The sequence below is a fragment of the Oryza glaberrima genome, chromosome 5 (genome assembly GCF_000147395.1).
Source record: "Oryza glaberrima chromosome 5, OglaRS2, whole genome shotgun sequence".
Taxonomy (NCBI): Eukaryota; Viridiplantae; Streptophyta; class Magnoliopsida; order Poales; family Poaceae; genus Oryza; species Oryza glaberrima.
The window spans coordinates 11,452,482-11,469,197 of record NC_068330.1 but is presented as its reverse complement, the minus strand read 5'-3'; the positions used below and the strand labels follow the sequence as shown (position 1 = coordinate 11,469,197).

The following is a 16,716-nucleotide window of genomic DNA, read 5'->3' as shown; positions in this document are numbered from 1 at the left end:
CACATTACTCAATATATACAAACTCTCAGGACTGCCCCTTGACGGTGATCTTTTTGAAGAGTATGTTCCACCTCACAGTGAGTTAGAGCCATCTCTCTTGATGTACCCAAAGAGCTTAACGCTACATATGGACATTAGGAAGAGTCTTGAAGTTGGTGGAGAAGTTTCGCTTCAGGATTGGTGTGATCATTTTCACAACCGCATGGAGGGGTTGCCAGATTCCTCGGACATTGAGTCCTCACGCATTTACATAGCCGCCTTTATAGCTTTGTGGCTTTGTTGCTTCGTTGTTGTTGGGTTGGGTCCAGTCCTTCGTCATGGGGGTATTGGTCATGGCTTCCTGGATGGCCCTAGGGTGGAGAAATTCGTTGGCTCCGCCCGCCCTATGTTCTTTGTACTATTCTTTGAGATTGGCTAGTACAAATCTTATCAGCCCCTCCCATGCTGCGAGTAGACCATGGCCTATACACTTTTTGGTTGGATGGGCATTTATTTGAAGAAGTTGTATGGCAACAAAAAACAACACCCATATTTCCCTTCCTACAGACACCCTTCTGCTGAGAAGCCACTCATGGAGCATACCATGTTTAGGATCCCCTAATTTTATACACTGTTGACGGACGTTATAGACCAATCTCGACCATCAATATAACTATAATAAAGGAGAACTAGCTATGCTTACAATGCATATTTGTTTTAGAATAACATATCTCCACTTGTACTTATAGTATTATTTGTTGCAGGAATTTAGCAAATAAAATAAAGAGAAAGTGAAGAAACCTCACTCCTAAGCAAGCTTATGGATAAGGAGGGTCCACAAGTCAGGTATAACCATCCTGGAAACCGCATTAACTGCCACAACCACCAATAGGACCCACCTGTCACCCACCCTGCCGAAGCTGGAGACCTGCTGGGCTAGCCCAGGTTCAGCCAAACCCTGGCTACGTCGGCTCAGGTCAGCCCTCCACGTGGACGCTCCAAATTGATTCCCAATGACGGTTCCGGGGGAAAATGGACAATTCGCATAGCTACAACCATCATAACTGCCCTATAACAGGAGGAGTTCATTCACTATCTCAACACACTGAAGCAAACTCAAGATTTCTCTTCATACTTTAGTTTAGTATTTTTAGTGCTAAGTGGAGTAGAATAGAATAGTTCTCGGAGACCTCGGAGTCTTCGGAAGAGTTCCGGTATGGCTCTAGCAGCTTTTCTACTTTCATCTATAAGACTTTCAAAATTAATGAAATATTCTTCTTTATATACTTTCGGTACTTTGCTTAGTCTGAGTATTGCTCTTGCTTTATGTTTGTGTCGGTATAATTGTGTGGGTAGCCTACCAGAGAGGTGCAATGGCATGGGTTTAGTGTCCGATTTATCGGTTGCTCTATATCATGTCCAGAGGTGTAGAATAGTATTTATTAATGTAAGCATAGTGCTTAGATTACTAATTATCACTATCTGGGCATATATGCTGCAGGACAGTAGAGGTGGACCACTGATGATGACAGCTCAATACAGGTATTCCTCCACGTTAGTATATATTCCTAAGACTAATTCCTGGGGAGGGTACTCTCCTGTATTTAGCCCCGGTTGGACGGCAATGACAGGTTGTCGTAAGGAACTCGGTAACCCAGGATGGTCTCTCGAAACACCAGGAGGGCACTGTTAGGGGGTATTAGCCACACGATTGTATACTTCTGGGTGAAATGCTACAATGGTATATCCGTGCGCTTGCGGATTACTTCTTTGACCATACATATATACCAGGATTATTCATGCGTCATTGCTGGGAATGAATATTTGTAATAATGTCATTAAGAAATACCAACTAGCATTTCTAGCGCTGTTTCTAGGGAAGATTAGTAAAGAGATTACTATAAGCTAATAATCTTTTATATATAATTACCTCTGCATAAATCATTGTCCGTTGCAGGCTAACCTTTGTGTCATGAAAACAGGGTATGAAAACAGGATAGTGCATGACTGGTTTCAACCTGCCAGAAAACTTCAACGAAAATCCAGAAGCTTTCTTCCAGAGCGTCAGACCGAGTGTCGTCCATCCGCAGAAGAAACTTTCAGCTAAGAAACCAGTCATCCCAGCGTCACCATGTTTCAGGAATATGGCTGAGAAGACACTTCGTGAGTTCACTGCTCCGTCCGCTGACAATGTGCCCATCGGGCCACAGGTTAACCTCGGAGACACTGACTTCGATCTCAAGAGCAGCCTGATTACTATGGCGCATGCAAGCCTATTTTGTGGCAGGCCAAATGAGGACGCAAGTGCTCACTTGCAGCAGTTCCTAGAGATCTGCAGCACCTACACCATGAAGGGTGTCAGCCCGGACACCATTAGGCTGCGTCTGTTCACTTTCTCACTCCTGGGAAAGGTGAAGCAGTGGTTTTACACGAATCGGGTTGCAGTTAACACATGGGACAAGTGCTCCACTGTGTTCCTCTCAAAATTCTTCCTGATGGGCAAGACAAATGCCCTCCGCAGGAGAATATCAAGCTTCCAGGAGACTACGGATGAGATGATTCCCAAAGCATGGGAACGTCTGCAGGAATATGTAGCTGCCTGTCCTCACCATGGGATGGATGACTGGCTCATTCTGCAGAGTTTTACAACGGACTTACTGTTTCGTCCCGGAATCACTTGGACGTTACTGCTGGGGGTGCCTTCTTATCAAAGACGGTCAAAGGGGCCGTTGATCTCATCGAGAAGATAGTGTCGAACATGAGCTGCAGTGAAGAACATCTCCAGACCCATCAGCATGGCATGCATACTGTCAAGGAGACAAAAATGCTGGCCGCAAAGCTGGACCTCCTGATGAAGAAGCTAGATGATCAGGAGAAGAACAACCCGTAGGCCGCTGTCAAGGCACTAGACTCGCACATCACTTGTGAGGTCTGCAGGAACACTGGACACTCGGGGAACGACTGCCCCGACATTCGTGAAGAAGCCATGTTCATGGGGAACAATGGCTATCATCCCAAAGAAGGCCAGGGGTGGAACCAGCCCCGCCCGTTCTACCAAGGAGGCAACAACAACAACAATAACGGTAACTTCAACAACCAGCCCTCCTTAAAGGTCTATGTGGGCTCCACCAGAAGACTCATCGAGGTAGATAAGTCAAAGTGTCACGTCAACGAAACCACTCTCCAAACACAGTTGAGAGAGTCAAGTTACACCGGTTTTAATAATTTGGGTTTCAAAGATATCCGGTATTATGGTTCAAACGACATCAATTGAGGATTGGAGCTATATTTGAGGAACTCGAATTAGACTTATTTCTTTTTTGTTTTCCGTAAGTGGACCGAGCCTTAGAGGCTCTGTAGTAGGCCAGGCCGCGCTAGGAGTTCTGGCCCAGGCAGAGGAGAGAGGGTCCAGCGCTAGGGTTGGCCCCCGCTCTCTTCGCCCTTTGCGCCGCTTCTCCTCTTCTCTTCTCTTCTCTTCTCTTGGGAACCTCCACTTGTGCTCGCCTCCTCCTCCTCCTCCTCCCCCTCCCGGTAAGGCGGACGACCGAGCTGAGGCTGAGCTAGGGCTAGGGCACCCACCTCCTCCCCTTCCGGTATGGCCTCTCCCCTCTCCTCATGATTTCTTTTGCGAGTTCGTCCCTGCGATCGATTTGTTAGGCGGGCGCTAGGGATGCGCAGATCTGTTACCTGGGTGGGTTGGATGGATGGATGGAACCTGTCGATTCGATTCTTCTGTTTGTTTGTTTGGAACGTGTAGATCTGCCCCCAAATGGGTGCTTTGGAGAATCACGCGGATCTACCATACGCCATGGGATGGGATGCCATTTTGACTAGTTTGTTTGATGCCTGTGAACCGCCTAGATCTGCCCGCTCTGTTTGGTTTCCTTGGTACTTGTTGTTAGAACAATGGAACCCCTAGTGGATGAGGGACGGACTAGTGCTGTGGATTTGGGCATATGGTCCAGTACGTGAACACGCATCGTGTACCACATGGATCATACCCATTTTTTTCCCTTTTTCTTGTCACGTACCAAGTAATCTTTTTCGCTAGATAGATTAGGCACGGCTGAGATATCACTACATCATCATGAAAAATTGAGATGATTTATTCCTGTGGCTACTTATGTTCAATGTGCCTTACAGTTGGCACCTAACAATTGAGATGATTTCGCATGGTATGTTCTTATTTATCGACAATAGTGCAATGCTCCATTTATACTAATCTAAACTTTTTGCGATGCAAGTTTCATCTTGTTTCTTTGATATCATGTTTTAGGTCACTGGCGTATCTGGTACACTTCTTTTTGTATATTTTCTTGTAAACACACTGATTAGAATACTGCAATTTGTGAGTTATGGCCTAGATGAGGTGTTAGATAAAAGTTTTGCACCATATGTCTTTCACTATCTTCATCCTACTTTTAGCAAATTAGTTTACATGATATCGATATGTCGGGTATGTCACTATAGGCACATCAATATAGGATGTTGCCGTCATGGTTTACGTGCATGCATTAGGTCTTCTGCAAATGCAGTAACAGCACTATCCTCTAATTAGGTTATTGATATAATGGTCTTGTGTTAACCACATAGATGGATAAATTGGCCTAGTTGCTATTACGCGGTCTTCCACGGTTTGCATATAAGAAGGGGGCTAGGGGTTGTAGCTAGACAATCAAATCTATGCTTTGTCTACTGCAATAACAAGGTTCCCTTTTTCGACCTGTGTAACTTGTTTAGGTAGAGCATTGTGGTGAGATAGCATACATACTTCTTTCAAGGAGCAAGTATGTAGTAAGTTAAGGTCTGCAGTAAGGTCAATTTAAACAGTTTTTTTCAGAGATTGTAATGCATGGCACCAAATGTATGCTTATTTCTTTTCATGAGTTAATAAAAAAATACCATTCAGTTGTTTTAATTTTGACATTGGGGGTTGATTTTCTGACATATACTCCCTCCGTTCCAGAAAAAACCAACTTCTGGGGACAAATCTAGACATATGCATGTCCAGATTTATCTCCATAAGTTGATTCTTTTTGGGACGGAGGGTGTAAATTTGCGGTGAATCCTCCTGGTTATTACTCAAATTCACTCCACTTGGATGGTTAGATACTGTAAATGAAATATGCACAGTTGCTTCTACTAAATATGATGCCATAACCTCTTTTATTGTACATCTCAGTTTTCAATATTTGATGCAGTATCCTGGATGGCTGCTGGTCGGGGCATTAACCAGCTCCTTCGGAGAACACTCCATAATCAGTCCTCAGTAAGAATTTTAATGAACTATTTATTTTGTATTACTTCTGTCAAAAACCGATCGCTTACCAATCTTTTTAATATTTATTTTATGTCTGATGCCTGTATGAAATGTTATGGTATACCAATCTTGAATTGATTATTGAAATGGCATGTAGAAAGGTATTACCGGACATCACTATAACGTGAAATGTATCAGATGGGGTTTTGGAAAGAAATCACAGTTCACATGCTTACTAGTTACTACTGCACAGTTTTTAGGGGTTTCTGTTTGGCAGGATTGATCTTTATTCTACTTTTTACAGTTAAACCTGCATTATGCATACAATGCTTATTTTTGCTGTTCTGGTTGAGTAATTAGACCATGATATCAACTACTTATCCTAATTTTGACAAAGTTTATAATCTGACGGTAACCATTTGTTCAACATAAGTTTCAGTACCCATGATCATCTACTTTTTAGTGTGGTGACCTGCTTTTTTTTTAAAACATTATAATCATGTTTTCAGGGCTCATCTCTGCTATCCTCGTTCCGGATAAAGCATGAAGAATCCTCCACTGGACTGAGAGCATTGGCTCTTCTTGGAGTTGGTGCTTCTGGTCTTTTAAGCTTTGCTACAATAGCTTCTGCAGATGAAGCTGAGCATGGTTTGGCAGCAGCTGAATATCCCTGGCCACATGCTGGCATTCTTAGCTCTTATGACCATGCATCGTGAGTCATCCTTTTTCAACTTCCTTACAAAATAGAGTTTAGCTCATTGCAATATTTCAGAGTCTTTGCATACGGTATTTGGTTATTATTAATTGATCCATGCTCTTGGTTACCCCAATCCTTCAAACCTACTTCACCAATTTAGATTCCCAGTAGGATAGCGAAAAGAATCACAATATTCTTTTGCTCCCAAGAAAATCCTTTTAACCACTACTACCCTATTCTTGCTGTTTACTCATTGTCTTATATTTGAACACTTCTATGATCAGTATTCGGCGTGGACATCAAGTTTATACACAAGTGTGTGCCTCTTGCCATTCCATGTCATTAATTTCGTACCGAGATTTGGTTGGTGTGGCCTACACTGAAGAAGAAACAAAGGCTATGGCTGCTGAGATTGAGGTGGTTGATGGTCCTAATGATGAGGGTGAAATGTTCACACGTCCTGGTAAGTTAAGTGACCGGTTCCCACAACCATATCCAAATGAGCAAGCAGCCCGTTTTGCAAATGGTGGGGCATACCCACCAGATCTCAGTCTTATCACGAAGGTAATGATATTTTATGCCATTGGCGTTGCATTGTTTAATCTTCCACCTTCAAGTTGTAATTTACTGTTTGACTCCGTATGTTCAGGCAAGGCACAATGGCCAGAACTATGTGTTTGCTCTTCTTACTGGTTACCGTGATCCACCTGCCGGTGTTCAGGTAAATCTCATTCTCTGTCAGTTATACCTTAGGCATTTGCAGTTGCTACTTGCTATGTGTATCGCCCTTAATTCCTTTACAAACAATAAAGATGCTCTTGCATGTGGATTGAATCACTTGTGTCACAGGGATACATATTTTACACTGACACATGATATTGACATCAAATTTGACACTGTTGTAACTCTGTAATTGCAATACTGGTTGAACTTGGAGGTGCTCAGCTTCAAGTTGTGTTGTCCCATTGTTGTTTGAGTGTTTTCTCTGTTAATTTACAATTATTCAGCCTCTCATTTGTTGTCAGTTATTGTTTGGAATTCACTACATAATCACTATTTTTGTTCATAATTATGATGTTGAACTCTATTTTGAAAAAAACCTAACCTGTCCCACGAAGTGTTATTTTTCTAGCTGTAATTTTTCAAGCTGGTTGTGTTCTGTTATTTGCTTTCTGCAGTGTGCAACATTAGTAAACTCTCTGGTTGATTTGTATTCTAGATCCGTGAGGGTTTGCATTACAATCCCTACTTCCCTGGTGGTGCCATAGCTATGCCCAAGATGCTTATAGATGGAGCTGTTGAATATGAAGATGGTACTCCTGCCACTGAAGCCCAGGTAAGTTTCTAATGCGTTGTTGGGCTCTTACAGTTGTGACATGTTGGGTTAGCATTAAGGGCCTAAGCATGATTGTTGTCATCCTCTACCACAGATGGGCAAGGATGTCGTTTCGTTCTTGTCATGGGCAGCTGAACCTGAGATGGAAGAGAGGAAACTGGTAATCAGCTCAACTTTTGTCCATTTATATATTACTTTCAATTCGCAATATTTCCTAATACCAACCTACTCTAATTTGATGTAGATGGGAGTGAAATGGATCTTCCTACTGTCACTTGCACTTCTCCAAGCCGCATACTACCGTCGCATGAGGTGGTCCGTCCTGAAGTCACGCAAGCTGGTCCTTGATGTTGTCAACTGAGGGACCACTGTTTCTTACTTTCATTAAAATGTTTTGAGCATTTAAGCGGAAGCATTTCAAATAATGAGTATGATGTACATTCTGCCACTGGGGTTTCCCATGCCTAGAATTTTCTGTTTTCTTACTCTGCTGCAAAAGCATTTTCTTCATGGGAGCACTTGCAATTTTTGTCAATGTTACCTGAATGGTACCAGCAAGCTTCTAACAGAACTGCTAAAGTTCATAAATCTTTATGTTTTGAACTGTGCACAATTCATTTGTTTCGAGCACGCTGATGATTTGGGTTTGCGTTTTTATGTGACGGATGCCTGTTGAACTGTCCTGTTTTGTGTTTTTGTCAAGTTCTGTGTCGAATCTATGCGTTCATTCGCGCTCAAGCTACATCGGTATTGTCATGCGCATATCATATGTCAAGCGGTACCAATTTGGTATTTTTTTTTCCGGTAGCTTCATGTACTATGCTGTCAGAATTTTGCGAACGGTCTAATGTAACAGAAGATACATCTAAACGAAATTTAACATTTGTCACAACTCACTTTTGCAATGGCTAGGAGTAGAGTTTACATCGACCTGAACTCGTCTCTGTTTGGCGAATGGGATGAGTGTGGGAAATGGATGTTATTTTCATTTTTCATATTTCCACCGTTTGGGTGTGGATGGGAGTGGGATATAAAATCCTGCTTGATTGAGGGTGGATTGACTGCTAGGAAAAATTACTGAATTACCCTCACCATTTGAACTTATAGCTAATAGCTGTGCTGTTTGTTTACTCATTTAGCATAGTTTGAAGGGGCATTTTGGTCATTCTTCTAGAAACTTCCTTTTCCAATCCATCCAACCAAACATGGGATAAAATTTCCCTTCATATAAACTACCACCACATCCTACTAGGATATTATATCCATTTCCCAATGGGTATAACCCATTAGCCAAACGGAGCCGTACTCCTAATATCCATTTCCCAATGGGTATAACCCATTAGCCAAACGGAGCCGTACTCCTAATGAGTCACTAGGCATTTAGCTCGTAAGCTTATATGCCAGCTCGCGAATTGTCCGTTTAGCTCAAACAGTTGTCCATTTAGCTCAAACGAGTCGAACCTTAACGAGCCGATGACTTGTAGTTTGTGCTTGCTTTACTTTGGACCATCCAAAAACAACAATTTGTTTTGCATAAAAGAAAGCTTAATAATATCAATTTATTTTTCCAAAAAAAGTTAACATGAATCAATGATGTCTCATCTAAAGTTTTTTTTTTGTTTGAGTTGGAGTTCGTTTAATTTGTTCTTCGTGTTGGATTTATTTACTAGAGCTTGTAGAAATTTTTTTCATGGATTTATCTTGAGTTTATGGAGATGTTTTTTTTGTCGAATTTCTTTTAATTCCAGTAGTTCACTACATCCACAAAATCCATAAACCTAATTCAAATACAAGGGTGTATCAGGAGTACAGGTTGCTAACTCATTCATCTCGCGTAGAAGACGAGGTTGTTTATTAGTGCATAATCCATTAAGTTTTTAGCTAAAATGACTTGAAAAATGGATCTTTTCTATATATATATATATATTTTAAAAAACACACTATTTAGAAGTTCAGAAAACGTGCACGTGAAAATAAGGGAGAAGTTGAGAAATAGGAGTGCCAAACACAACCCTCATAAATATTAGGCATACACATGCATTTCAATTAGGAATCCAGTGAGCTTAGCGATTAGCTCCCTCCAGTCATGAGTATCTGTGTTCAACTTTAATCATCCGTCGTATTTAAATTTTTTTAAAAAAACTTAGCGATTAACTCCCTCCAGTTATGAGTATCTGTGTTCAACTTTAATCGTCCGTCGTATTTAATTTTTTTTAAAAAAATAAAAAATTTAAGTCACGCATAAAGTACTATTCATGTTTTATCATCTAATAACAATAAAAATACTAATCATAAAAAATTTTAAATAAGACAGATAATTAAAGCTGAACACATAAATTTATAAATTGGGCCAGAGGAAGTACCATTTTACTGTAGGTCTCTGTCGAATATAATGGTGCGTGTGTAGTGGAGTGGTGTTTCCATGTAATCCGGGGAAAAAAATCCCTAAACCCTGTCAGGCCAATTCTTTCCAACCCATTCTATTCATCTGGCTGAACCCACTCTTCTCTGTCTTCCTCCGCTCATCTTATGTATACTTCGAGGATGAGCAGAGCACCTAAAATAAATAAAGAAATATTTGCCGCTACTAAACTAAACTAGTATCGCCAAAAATACTGAAATACAAAGTCACAATATTAAAGAAATATATGGTGAGGAAAAAAACACTATAGTGAAACAAATCAAGGCCATATCTTGCCATATCTGGCCTTATCCAATATGTGGTTTGAGTATCAGCTCTTGATAAATAGTCTCAAATGAACATGCAAAGGAGCTCACCGTTCAGCAAGTAAATGTAGCTAGGCAACTCAAACTAAATCAAAGCCATTCTAGGTACATCAAGATCTTAAACACAAAGGGAAGATGAATGGCATGCGTCGTTTACAGGATGCACATCTGATTTTGAATACAAGGATCTAACACACAGGCAAAGCATGCTTCACACAATTTAGGCAAACCACATGCTTCTGCTATGTTGAGCTTTTCCTAGCTTAGCAAACAACAGGGAAAAAGGAACGGTAACTTCATTGCTTCATGTTTGCGGTGGGGGTGTGCTGTCACAGCCTGCTGGCTTCTTTCCTACAGCTTTGGCTTGGCTGCCTTTTGCACCTCTATCATCCTCATCAGCCTCATCGTCAATCAGCGATCCAGAGCGCATCAGCTCCTTCACCTTGAGGAATTCATCATAGTGAGCACGACGATGTTCCTTGAAACTCAGTCTTGCCTTTTCAGCTTCTGGATCTACATGAACACCAACATATAACTAACTCTCCGATGATACCAGGAAACATCCCACAGGAACTATCATACTCCATAAGATTTCAGGTTCCCTATGGTGAATAACAGATTATTGCCAATTCGTAATGATGGTATGTATCCCTTGCTTATGTCGTCAAAAGAAAGTACTCCGTATACAACATGATTTTAAGATGAATTGACGAAATTTACCAACGAGGAAGCAAGAACTAAACATTTGTCTAATTATATAAAACAGATATATTAAGAAGAGCAGTGTCATCTGTCATCAGATGCATCTAGGTCAAAATTGAATTTGCTTTGGAAGTTAATAGATAAATTGTAGCTAGCTTAACATGTGGAAATAAATGAATATTGATAATCACTTCTGTTCTTTTCTGACCATCAAACTCAAAAAATGTGTTTTAATCATCATCATTTTGAGCTGGTACAAAGTATAACCTTCAAGATTTACTTTGAACTGGTTCTCAGAATCTCTATTAAATGCCTCCTCTCCAGATATGTACGTTGCTTTAGTAGAGCAATGCTAAGGGTTTGGTCGGTGTATGTGCTTTACTATTACAAAATGTTAACATACTATAACTTCCAGTAAGATTTGCGCTACTTATCCAATGACAAGACTTTTCAGACATATTCATGTAATTTCCTGATAATCAATTAATTAATTTTTCCATCAAAAACAAGATGTCTTCAAATGCATTTAACTGAAACAGGGAAAATATAAGAGCAAATTACTACATGCAGGGTAGATATATGAAAATGGGAACAGGGTAAGAGGCACAACCATCATCTTGTTCCATGGCATCTGCATCATCATCTGAGGATGCCCAACCATCATCCTTTGGATCAGTTTTGCTTGAAGAAGCCACACCATTTAAAGCAGTTAAAATAGCTTCAGCATTAACAGTCTCATCCAGACACTTGTCAAAAGGACGCGTTGGTGACAATGACCCTATAAAGAAAGCAATGGCAAGACATATTCAACAACGACACAGTAACTAATATGGTCAAGTAAAGGTATAATGAGATCAGAACAGGAAAACATGTACCATCATCATCTACCATAGGGTGATATGGTGTCTTAGGCTCAGTTATCTTCTGCCTAACAGGTTTATTTGATTCAATCTCATACAGGTTGTCTTCATTCCACTTCACACGACGAGAGCTAAAGAAAAACAGTAAAATCAAATTAAGTAAACTCTAAACTCACGCTTGTGCAGTCCTCAGTAGTTTTTTTTCAACTAGCTCTTAACAGTCCAGCATTTCCACACCAAAAAAGAAAAAAAGATGGTGTATGAATCTAAAACTCCATAAAGTTCTTTAATCTAAAAATCAAACAGTTTTTCGAAACAAAATTCATGTACAAATCAGCAGCTATGGTGTATCTGTCTAAGCACTTAGGGCCTTATTGTAAGTTATTCCACCATGGTACCATCATCAAAAGGAGCCGTGTCACCTTTTTCTTAACACAAAACTTTGACAAGCTCTGTTTGCCCTTTCATCCCTTCAGTTTTAACGTATCAGGTTCTGAAATCCAAGCAGCATAAATCAACAAACTACTATTTCTGGGCCTAAAAGATTGAGACATCATACTTCAACAATCATACAGCTCTAAATTCTCAACTTTTTAGTATTTATAGTAATATTTGATTTTACTAAACAATCATACAATCATACAGCTCTAAATTCTCAACATTGAGTCCCATCTAAACAATATTTGACCCTGAAGTAATCCGGAATGGAACCACTGATTTCATCATCATTGAAACTGCTGAATCTTTACACCACCTCATATTAATAACTGCCTGGCTGGAACCTTAACTTTTGTAAGGTAAAAAGGAAAAAAAAAGGAAAAACAACTGTAAACAAAGAGGTGCTGCTTAAATTGATTCTTTGTCAAGGGCCCAGGGTTCGTGGCCTTTCTTGACTAGCTTTGTCTGTGGTTTCTTCTTAGCTTGAAAAGATGAGGGGGCGGTCTTTCCCCCGCCGGCCGAGTTTTGTTTTTTTAATTTACATATCATAGCAACTGGAAAATAACAAATAATCCTCAGAATTTACCAAACATACTTCTTGGTAACGTGTTATGGGCGTGGGCCTAAGGTATGCAAACCAGCAGAAATATGTCCAAAGGTAGGAAGCAAGAATTGACCTCATGATTAAGCTTCAACACCTCCCAGTGATGGAAAATAAATGAAGTTTGAGAAATCCTCACTCACGAAAGCTGCCAAAGTCATATAATGTTAAATGGCTTCATCATGTTTTCATGCAGGAAAATTGATGATGCATGATGCCAGAAAGAAAAATAATAACATATAGTTGGAGATATGCAAATACGGTAAAAACATTAGAACATTAAGGCCCAAATGTAATGTGAGATTTTTTCTGGTTTGTGTAGGAATTGAACTGATATCTGTGAAATTCCTGTGTTTTAAATTAAAACAGAGCCCAACTGTCAGTGGCATAAGTGTAAGATAGGAAAGCACGTGCAAATTCCCAGTTCCAACATATCGACACGACTTAATATCATCTCAAGTTGATGATCCCGAATGACTCATAATACTAACAAAGTTAATAAAACAATATTCTGCACATGACAAATGAGATAATGAACTGGTAGAATGTAACTTTTTTAGAGAGTGCATCATGTGCATGGAGGTGAATGGTCTTGCAGTGACTGAAGATCAATAAAGATATTTGAGCAGGACAATCTATAAATGCATAACTAACCCAGCTTGGAGAGAGCACCACAATATTTTGAACATAGTATGCTGTCGAGACAAGCTATTGGCTTAAAGAAAAAATAAACATAGTGATACATTTAGCAGCAGCGATGGATTAACTGGTGAAAATGGTTACTGCTCCTACCAGCTCAGAGTGATGGTTCCATAGTAGTCAGAAGGGGTAGGATACCCCTGCCCTCCACACGCACAACACACACACACATCAAAATTAGCATGTGTTAAGACAGACACACACAAATTGTGACATGCTGATGGTGCCACAACGTTACATACACTATAGAAATAAATATTGGCATCATCCAACACAAATTACTCTTCTGGATGTGTGTAGATTTCATAATACTGAGAAGAAAAACCAACACCATATATATATATATATATATATATATATATATATATATATAGACCATTTTCTGGTTTTCATTTGTCTGTAATGATAAGAGAAAGGTTTTGCAGCCCACAAACAATTTGGCCTGCATCAATGGATGTGGGGGCACACTGGGTACCATCCCCAATTCTTGTTACAAGGGAACCATTAGTAATAACTATCTTAGGTTAACTGACTTTTCATGGGGTCTTAATCAACAACACAGCTCCACTGCTGAATCGTGTCAGCCATGACCTAGTGATCACTGATTTTCCTTGGTAGCGATGGCCACTAGACACACACTTGCATCAATACGCATATATTATACCCACTAGCTACAAGGATGGTGCGCAATAGTTTGTGCGAGCTCAGGAATGGAGAATGAGCAACGGCGCAATGACGAGCAACGAATTCATTTATTATATAGAACCACAAGTAGTGCGGGATGGCAGTGTAATCAAATTTTCTAGTCAGGATTACGATCGCCCATCGACTATCTCTACAGAGAGAATTATTGTCAACTGTGTTCAGCTTTATCGCAAGGCGAAAAACCACAAGCGGATCATAAATCCTTTGGTACTCGATCATAAATCCCTCACCCTAGAACGATGAATCCAGGTGCAGGCAGACCTAAACCTAACACGCGGGGGCATATGGGGTTTAATCCTCCGTTTTCCGTTTCTAACAAAAGAAAAAGCTACAGGCTAGGGAGAGGAACGAGATCAAACCAATCGAATCCAATCCACGCCGGGATGGGGGATCTCCAGTCCACACCGCCCCCGCTGATGAAGTGGCGCGGAAGGAGGAGGGATGGGGGAGAGGGGGGCTACGAGCTGCGAGAGAGAGGAATAGGTACCTTCCGGTTCGACTCGAGCGGCCTCGCCGGCCGCGCGCACGACGGAGGCCTCCGGCGACGGCGGGGGGGGGGGGGGGGGGGGGGGGGGCGAAGGCGGCGCGGGGGCACAGGCGGCTCTGCAGATCGCGGGAGAGGGAGAGAGGAGAGGAGAGAGCAGAGGGGATTGGTCAGAAACAGGGGAAGAGGTGGGGGTGAATGTTGTTTTTGTCATTGCTAATTTATCCATTTTTTAAAAAAAAATTCATGACATGAAAAGGTCAAACTTGTAAAGGGTGATCAAAGGCAAAGACGATTTTGTTCACCTCCTTTAAAATACTTCTTTTTATAAAGAACAAACATATTAGACACACAGACGATAACAATACGCATCCACTTATTTCTATGAATTCATACACACATACCTCATCTCTATTATCATATAAAATAATTGGGTTGGTAAATTTTCGTATCGACCAAGTCATCGTGTGTGTCTCGTTATCGACAAATACATTATCTACTACTAGAAAAATAATTAGCTGTAAATACTTGCTCCTTTCTCATTAGTCACAAGAGTTGAGGCGTACAATATAGTCTTTGACATTGAATAAATATTTTGATCCTTAATTTCTTCCTAATATAGGTACAAAACAAGAAGCATTAACAATTAAAAGTATTTTTAAATATTAATATAATGATATTATGTCATACATGAAAATAGATAGGGTTAATTAGAGACATGCCATTAAAAATTTACTGGTTTCGAAATATTCTATTACTATTTACGTATTTGTAACAATGCTACTGCTATTTGTAATCTCAATTGCGTATTTGTAACGATACCACTGCTACTTATTTGTAATCTCAATTGCGTATTTGTAACGATGCCACTGCTACTTATTTGTAATCTCAGTGATGTCAATACCCACTAAGATACATATTTTGCATGTATAAGACGAAAATGCCCTCATGTTTTACCTCTCTCTCTCTTCCCTCGTCTTCTACCTCTCTCTTCCCGCTGCTTTCTTGCTCCACCGCCGCTCCGTTCTCTCCGCTCTCTCCGCCGCCGTCCTCGCCGTTGTGAGCCACAACTTGCTCTATCGCTGCCGCCATCGCCCTCGCTGCTCGAGCCCATCCGATTCCAGCAGTCGCTGCCCTAGTCGCCTCAGCCGCCGCCGTCGCAACCGCAACACTGCACTCCGGGTGCCCGTCGCCGTCGCAGGCGTCCCCCAGTAGCAGCAGCAGCAGCAGGCGGCGGCCGCGGCGAGGGTGCGGAGCCCCGAGGTGGAGATAGCGCTGCCGTCGCAGGCGTCCCCCTAACGGCAGTGTGAGGTGGAGGGAGATGCAGATGTCGCGTGCAAAATAACGCTGGAGAGGGAGGAGACAATGACTGCAACACTCGTATGTTTATCGCTGGTTGTGCTTGCTGCTGCCGACACTAAGCATCACTGGTCTCTGAGCTGTGGAAGAAAGAAGGGGAGAAAAAGGAAGAAGGAAACAAGGGCAATTTGGTCCACATTTTTTCGTAAATGCATCTAAGAGGTAGGTAGTGGCATATCTTGAATATGTGTAAAATTATATGGCATGGATTCAAATATGTAAATGCTCGTGGCATATTTTAAAACCGGAATATTTTTAATGGCACGGATCTAATTAACCCAGCAGAGTAACCTTAGTTGATCTTGTAATACAAGCAAACAAAAATGATAATATTTTAGCTGGCTTGATCCCATGTCGGATGTTTACAAGCCTATTTTCATCTGTTTATTTCTCTTGGCACAGTGAATTCATTCGTTAGGAGCACCGTCTACCGCCATAGGTAAAGAGAAATAATATTGCTTTTGAGATCTCACATGTCTCACTCGACGTTTTGACGAGCCAGTCCGTGGCAGAGTTGATACTACGTACAATCCATTAATTCAAGTTATTAGGGTTTTAACATATTAGATGAGCTTTTAGGAGTCCAGAACATGAAGATGATACACCCGGTGGTCAATCTTTGTTATTTCAGACCGTCAACTGCGAAAAATGACTTTGGCTTTTTTCTTTTCTCGAAAAACACATGAGACGTTATATTTTATTAAGAAAAAAAAATATGATTAGCTGTCAAACTTCTTTTGCCTGATCTTCAACTTCCCATGATGACCCTATTAGGTGAATGTAGCAATTAGCTTAGTACTACCATGAAAGAGTTGCTGTCTAGAAACGTTGCAATGTTCGTGAAAGGTATTATGGCATCTTCATGAAAA

General features: G+C 40.9%; 2 protein-coding genes and 1 non-coding gene across 4 annotated transcripts; 1 reads left to right on the top strand and 2 right to left on the bottom strand.

Annotated features, from left to right (window-relative positions):
* Positions 1 to 2,489: 2,489 nt before the first annotated feature.
* On the bottom strand, positions 2,490 to 2,596 carry LOC127775249 (small nucleolar RNA R71). Its single transcript, XR_008017924.1, has one exon. It is a non-coding gene; the product is annotated as a small nucleolar RNA R71 (small nucleolar RNA).
* Positions 2,597 to 3,430: 834 nt separating this feature from the next.
* LOC127774381 (cytochrome c1-2, heme protein, mitochondrial) lies at positions 3,431 to 7,885 on the top strand. Of its 2 annotated transcripts, none has more exons than XM_052300612.1 (8): positions 3,431 to 3,572; positions 5,181 to 5,248; positions 5,749 to 5,951; positions 6,221 to 6,500; positions 6,586 to 6,657; positions 7,156 to 7,272; positions 7,367 to 7,432; positions 7,517 to 7,885. In XM_052300612.1, the coding sequence occupies exons 2-8, from the start codon at positions 5,189 to 5,191 to the stop codon at positions 7,631 to 7,633; spliced, it is 915 nt and encodes a 304-aa protein (XP_052156572.1). In that variant the 5' UTR covers positions 3,431 to 3,572; positions 5,181 to 5,188; the 3' UTR covers positions 7,634 to 7,885. The 2 variants fall into 2 exon arrangements, with proteins under 2 accessions (XP_052156572.1, XP_052156573.1); XM_052300613.1 differs by having other exon boundaries at positions 3,439 to 3,572; positions 5,162 to 5,248.
* A 2,059-nt stretch (positions 7,886 to 9,944) lies between these two features.
* LOC127772840 (protein phosphatase inhibitor 2-like) lies at positions 9,945 to 14,565 on the bottom strand. The gene is made up of 5 exons (XM_052298823.1): positions 14,492 to 14,565; positions 12,677 to 12,748; positions 11,577 to 11,692; positions 11,312 to 11,479; positions 9,945 to 10,512 (listed from the first exon to the last, which is right to left on the bottom strand). The coding sequence occupies exons 2-5, from the start codon at positions 12,679 to 12,681 to the stop codon at positions 10,304 to 10,306; spliced, it is 498 nt and encodes a 165-aa protein (XP_052154783.1). The 5' UTR covers positions 12,682 to 12,748; positions 14,492 to 14,565; the 3' UTR covers positions 9,945 to 10,303.
* Positions 14,566 to 16,716: the final 2,151 nt, after the last annotated feature.